Here is a 6465-nt window from a genome sequence, read left to right on the forward strand (position 1 = left end):
TTACAGTGGCTCTTCTGTTCACATGCTGTCTGTTACTGTTAACTGTTATCTGTCTGTTATTAACTGTCTGTTACTGTTAACTGTTATCTGTCTGTTATTAACTGTCTGTTACTGTTAACTGTTATCTGTCTGTTATTAACTGTCTGTTACTGTTAACTGTTATCTGTCTGTTATTAACTGTCTGTTACTGTTAACTTTTATCTGTCTGTTATTAACTGTCTGTTACTGTTAACTGTTATCTGTCTGTTATTAACTGTCTGTTACTGTTAACTGTTATCTGTCTGTTATTAACTGTCTGTTACTGTTAACTGTTATCTGTTATTAACTGTCTGTTACTGTTAACTTTTATCTGTCTGTTATTAACTGTCTGTTACTGTTAACTGTTATCTGTCTGTTATTAACTGTCTGTTACTGTTAACTGTTATCTGTTATTAACTGTCTGTTACTGTTAACTTTTATCTGTCTGTTATTAACTGTCTGTTACTGTTAACTGTTATCTGTCTGTTATTAACTGTCTGTTACTGTTAACTGTTATCTGTCTGTTATTAACTGTCTGTTACTGTTAACTGTTATCTGTTATTAACTGTCTGTTACTGTTAACTTTTATCTGTCTGTTATTAACTGTCTGTTACTGTTAACTGTTATCTGTCTGTTATTAACTATCTGTTACTGTTAACTGTTATCTGTTAACTGTCTGTTACTGTTAACTTTTATCTGTCTGTTATTAACTGTCTGTTACTGTTAACTGTTATCTGTCTGTTATTAACTGTCTGTTACTGTTAACTGTTATCTGTTATTAACTGTCTGTTACTGTTAACTGTTATCTATCTGTTATTAACTGTCTGTTACTGTTAACTGTTATCTGTTAACTGTCTGTTACTGTTAACTGTTATCTGTCTGTTATTAACTGTCTGTTACTGTTAACTGTTATCTGTTATTAACTGTCTGTTACTGTTAACTGTTATCTGTTATTAACTGTCTGTTACTGTTAACTGTTATCTGTCTGTTATTAACTATCTGTTACTGTTAACTGTTATCTGTTAACTGTCTGTTACTGTTAACTTTTATCTGTCTGTTATTAACTGTCTGTTACTGTTAACTGTTATCTGTCTGTTATTAACTGTCTGTTACTGTTAACTTTTATCTGTCTGTTATTAACTGTCTGTTACTGTTAACTGTTATCTGTCTGTTATTAACTGTCTGTTACTGTTAACTGTTATCTGTCTGTTATTAACTGTCTGTTACTGTTAACTTTTATCTGTCTGTTATTAACTGTCTGTTACTGTTAACTGTTATCTGTCTGTTATTAACTGTCTGTTACTGTTAACTGTTATCTGTCTGTTATTAACTGTCTGTTACTGTTAACTGTTATCTGTCTGTTATTCTGAGACATGGGGGTCAGTTTGCAGCTGACTGAATGCAGTGAATCCAGCTCAGCTAACTGTGTGTGTGTGTTCACTGCTTTATCCAGTGACCTCGTCACACTGCGGTCCGTGTGCTCCATCGGCAGCCAGTATCAGCAGCTCAGACACAAAATGGCCGCTACACTTCCTGAGCTGCAGCGCGGCCCCGACAGGAGCTGTGATGAAATGTGCTGCTCTTCCCTCGGTGGAGCCCCCACACCGCCCTGAGTGGATGAACTGATTAACCTGAGTGGCTGCCTGGGGGGGGTGAATAACTGCCTTCATCATCAATGTCACATAAATCAGTTAGCTGGAGGGGGGGAGGGGGGGGGGGGGGGGGGGGGGGGGGGGGGGGGGGGGGGGCTGGATCCACATCTGTGAACACGAAGCACATGAAACTGAACACAGACAGACAGACAGGCAGACAGACAGGCAGGTTGACACAGACAGACAGGCAGGCTGACAGACAGACAGGCTGACACAGACAGACAGACAGGCAGGCAGGCAGGCAGGCAGGCAGACTGACACAGACAGACAGGCAGGCTGACACAGACAGACAGACAGGCAGGCTGATAGACAGACAGACAGGCAGGCAGGCAGACTGACACAGACAGACAGGCAGGCTGACACAGACAGACAGGCAGACTGACACAGACAGACAGGCAGAATGACACAGACAGACAGGCAGGCTGACACAGACAGACAGACAGACAGACAGACAGACAGACAGACAGACAGGCAGGCTGACACAGACAGACAGACAGACAGGCAGGCAGGCAGACTGACACAGACAGACAGGCAGGCTGACACAGACAGACAGACAGACAGACAGGCAGGCTGATAGACAGACAGACAGGCAGGCAGGCAGACTGACACAGACAGACAGGCAGGCTGACACAGACAGACAGACAGACAGGCAGGCAGGCAGACAGGCTGACACAGACAGACAGACAGACAGGCAGACAGGCTGACACAGACAGACAGACAGACAGGCAGGCTGACAGACAGACAGACAGGCAGGCAGGCTGACACAGACAGACAGGCAGACAGACAGACAGGCAGAGGATGAAGTGATGACATTAAAAGAAAAAGAAAGAGAGGAGTTGATTCCTTGACGTCTTTATTGGACACATTTCAGATATTAAAGCCTTAACCAGTATTCAATATGAACTATTCCTGGTGTTCGGTTCTCAGACACTTCCATTCATGTGTTTAGATTGGGGGGGGGGGGACTGAGCGACAGGCCCAGCTCTGGACTCTCCTTTTACTTTTTCACCAGCTGGATGACGTCTTCGTCCTCCAACACGTGGTCCTTTCCCACCTTCTGGGGGTTGTGTTTGACAGACAGCCCCCACACGAGTGCACTGGGGGAGGAAGAGTTCAGAGGAAAAATTAGGATTATTCCTGTTTCTGTAAACGGGGTTTATTTCAGTCTTACAGAGGAGGGGGGGGGGCTCAGTGTGTGCTGATGCCTCCACCTGTAGTTTACACCACCTGTCTCCGGCCTACAGGCTAAAATGGCGTCCTTTAGCCACACAGGCGTCTCATCGCGTTTGACTGTGTGCTCACAGTCCTGTCTAAGGATGAGATATTTAAACGTGACCACCCCCCCTTTCACGGGTTTGTGATGATCTGATTTCCTGAGAAGAGATTTTACTCTGACTAGTTTGGATCATACTAATCCCTTGAAAAGAAACAGATGCCAGCCTCCTGTACTCACTACTTCAGCTCCTTGATGAGGTTTTTGTGAATCTTAAAGCAGAAGTCCTCGACTGAAGTATGTTCGTCAGGGAGGACGACGGGCGACGTGTAGTCAGGCAGCTGGCCTTTGGGTTTAGTGTAGCTGCGAAGGAACACACAGCTCGGTCACACTGGGCACAAACAACAAAGGTCACGCGGACGGTTTGAGGCGCCGGCCGGCTTACATGCGAACCAGCTTCAGGTAGTCCCATATCTTCTCCAGCAGGTCATCGAAGTTCCAGCGGTGGTGGGCCGAGATGGGCACGCAGTGGGGCACCTTGTAGATGATGTCCAGCTCCTCGATGGAGATCTGGTCGATCTTGTTGAGCACATAGATGCACGGGATGTAGACCCTGTGGGGACGGGGGGCAGACTGAGCTCTTCCTGTTGTCTGGGTCAAAGGTTACAGCTGCACAGAACAACATCACACTGACAAACACCAACGACCTCCAGCTGCCTCCGACTGTGTGAACCCCTCATTTTGCTCTCATAGTCAGACGTTTGATCTTTATTCTGTAGCGTATGTTCTTCACTCTTAACTCTGGAAAACACCAGTCACTGATGGAGACAGCTGGACAACAGCAACTACTGTTTTCTGACAGTCTCCTGGTTCTGGAAGTTCTGGTTTCACAAAACACAGTATAGATAATGTATAGATAATGTATAGGTTTCTACTACAGAACGGTGTTGTTGTAGTGAATGGGGTCTGGAGCAGCTTCAGCTCTCCGTCACAATGGGCGTCAACTGATTTAGGGGGGCCTTTTATTTTAGGACCCGTTCCCCCCCCCGTCCACAGCAGTACATTGCTTGGTGTCTGTCGGGGGCACACACACACGCACACACACACACACACACGCACGCACGCACGCACGCACGCACGCACGATCTGATACTTTGGGTCTTTATATCTTTGTCCTGGTGTTTTATTTCCCCTCCTGTGAAGTCGCCGGGCCGCCTGCTCTCTCCTGTCGCAGCAGTCTGCTCCCTGAGCCGTGACTCCAGCAGGGGCTTTGTTTCTCTGTGACTGCAGGGGGGGGTTACCTGCTGCTGCAGAGCAATAACATGCTTAATGACGGTCCGGGGACGTCCTTTTCAGCATCAAACCACCACACACTCTCTCACACACACTCACACACCTCGTCACTCAGAGCCTCTGTGGAGGATTTCTGTTCCTGTAGAGACTACACACTCCACACTGTACACTTTTATCTGCATTGGTCTGTGTGTGTGTGTGTGTGTGTGTGTGTGTGTACGCGGCAGGCCACACCCACTGGGGGTGACTAAGGACGGCCCGCTCTCACCGGTTTCCCTCCACCACGTCGATGAGGTCATCAGCGGTGGCGTCGCTGCGCAGGGTGATGTCGGCGTTGTGGATCTTGTACTCTGCCAGGATGCTCTTCACCGTGTCCGCATCCAGCTCGCTCTGTGCACACTGGGGACACACACACACACACACACACACCTTCAGTGGCTGCACTAACGGACACACGGAGCCCTGCTGAGTAGATTTCAGGGAAATTCAATCACACTTTAATAAATCTGTGTGTGACTCCTGCAGTTCAGCTGTGATGTTCATGATGTCATCATGCCATGGTCACAGCGCCACCCCGTGGTCACGGGCCTGTATGACAGCAATACCGGCGCTCTGCGCCGCACCGAAAACCAACTGATATCATCACAGTGACATTTCAACATGTTCTGTTTTATCAGCAGGTTTCAGTTCTTCAGAGAGCTCCATCACTGATGGATAGAAGCTAGTCTAGGACTGGTCGGTGGGACTTTCACTGCAGCCTCAGCACACTTTCTTCTCCCACAGACGGACGGACGGACGGGTGATTATTCCATCGCTAAGCTAACTCATTCACTGCAGGAGCACCAGAAGAACACGGAGCAGGAAAAGAAAATGTGCATCATAATGAACACATGAATAAAAGCCCATTGACCACCGACTGACGTCAGAGGACGTCAGCACGAATGAATAAACAGACCCTGTCCCTCTAACCATTAGAGAGAGTTTTCATTCAAAACTAATGTTAAAAACAGTCATGGAGTCATTAATCACACGGTCTGTCCTCCAGCGGGCGTTAATAATTATCTGTTTCATTTTGTTTGTAGTGTTAAATATTCTTTAACATGATGCTTCCAGCTTGGCTTTATGAAAATCTACCAGTGAAATAAAAGAGGGAGGATGAACTGGTGGAGCCTCCAGCTCCCTCACGGCCCCGACGGATAAGCGCTCTAGAACGGACGGATGGATGAACGAGTGGAGCCACAGTCAGCTGTAAGCATGTTTATGTCCACTGGGGGGCAGCACTGTGGACCAGTGTTTGTTACTGATGGAAAAATGTGGTTTCTGCATTTGATTCTGCACACACACAGCATCTTCACACACACACAGCATCTTCACACACACACACACACACACAGCATCTTCACACACACACACACACACACACAGCATCTACACACACACACACACACACACACAGCATCTACACACACACACACACACAGCATCTACACACACAGCATCTACACACACAGACACACACACACACACACACACACACACACACACACACACACACACACACACACACACACACACACACACACACACACACACACACACACACACACACACACACACACACACACACACACACACACACACACCGTGGCTGTGAAGTTGATGCCTCCTTTGTCCTTCTTCTTGAAGCCGATGTTGGGCGGCTGCTTGTTGAGCCGAATGCCGAAGCCCTCCAGCTCGTGCTCGATCAGCTTCTTGTGGCCCAGCGGCTTCAGCACGTCCAGCACGATCAGGATCAGGTTACAAGTCCGAGCCACTAAAGCAAGGAGGAGGAGGAGCTCTGTATTTAATCTGTGTCGACAAACACTGCTGGAAGTATGACAGTTTTAATCTGTAGTCAGTCCACGTGTGACATCAGACTCCCTGAAGGAACTGAACACTAAACACAAGCTAGTGACAACTGAACACCTTAATGATGATACAGACAATAATATGTAATACAGAAAGACGTGGAGGAGCATCATTCAGCTAAGATCTAACACTCATACTACACAGCTTGTATCTGTAACGCTATGCGGTCACATGGTGTACCTGCGATGACCTGTCTGCCTCGGCCCTTTCCGTCTTTGGCTCCCTCGATGATTCCTGGGAGATCCAGGAGCTTTGAGGGAAGAAGCATCAGAGTAAGATCAGAAAACAGCCCGCTGGGACTTTAATGCAGCTGCTGAACAAAAAGGAAACTCTCCTACCTGAATTTTGGCGCCTTTGTAGCGGATGACTCCGGGGACCGTG

General features: G+C 47.3%; 1 protein-coding gene across 1 annotated transcript in view; it reads right to left on the bottom strand.

Moving 5' to 3' along the window:
• Positions 1-2506: 2506 nt before the first annotated feature.
• The window catches only part of drg1 (developmentally regulated GTP binding protein 1), a 5424-nt gene continuing 1465 nt past the window's right edge, over positions 2507-6465 (bottom strand). Inside the window, exons 3-9 of the mRNA XM_070850278.1 lie at positions 6423-6465; positions 6265-6334; positions 5820-5989; positions 4445-4575; positions 3329-3496; positions 3124-3246; positions 2507-2767 (exon numbers count right to left, since the gene is read on the bottom strand). The exon at positions 6423-6465 is cut by the window's right edge and continues 133 nt beyond it. Of these exons, the coding sequence (XP_070706379.1) occupies positions 2668-2767; positions 3124-3246; positions 3329-3496; positions 4445-4575; positions 5820-5989; positions 6265-6334; positions 6423-6465 (805 nt within the window). The 3' untranslated portion in view covers positions 2507-2667. The remainder of the gene's footprint in view (positions 2768-3123; positions 3247-3328; positions 3497-4444; positions 4576-5819; positions 5990-6264; positions 6335-6422) is intronic.

This window comes from Pempheris klunzingeri, chromosome 19, assembly GCF_042242105.1.
Source record: "Pempheris klunzingeri isolate RE-2024b chromosome 19, fPemKlu1.hap1, whole genome shotgun sequence".
NCBI lineage: Eukaryota > Metazoa > Chordata > Actinopteri > Acropomatiformes > Pempheridae > Pempheris > Pempheris klunzingeri.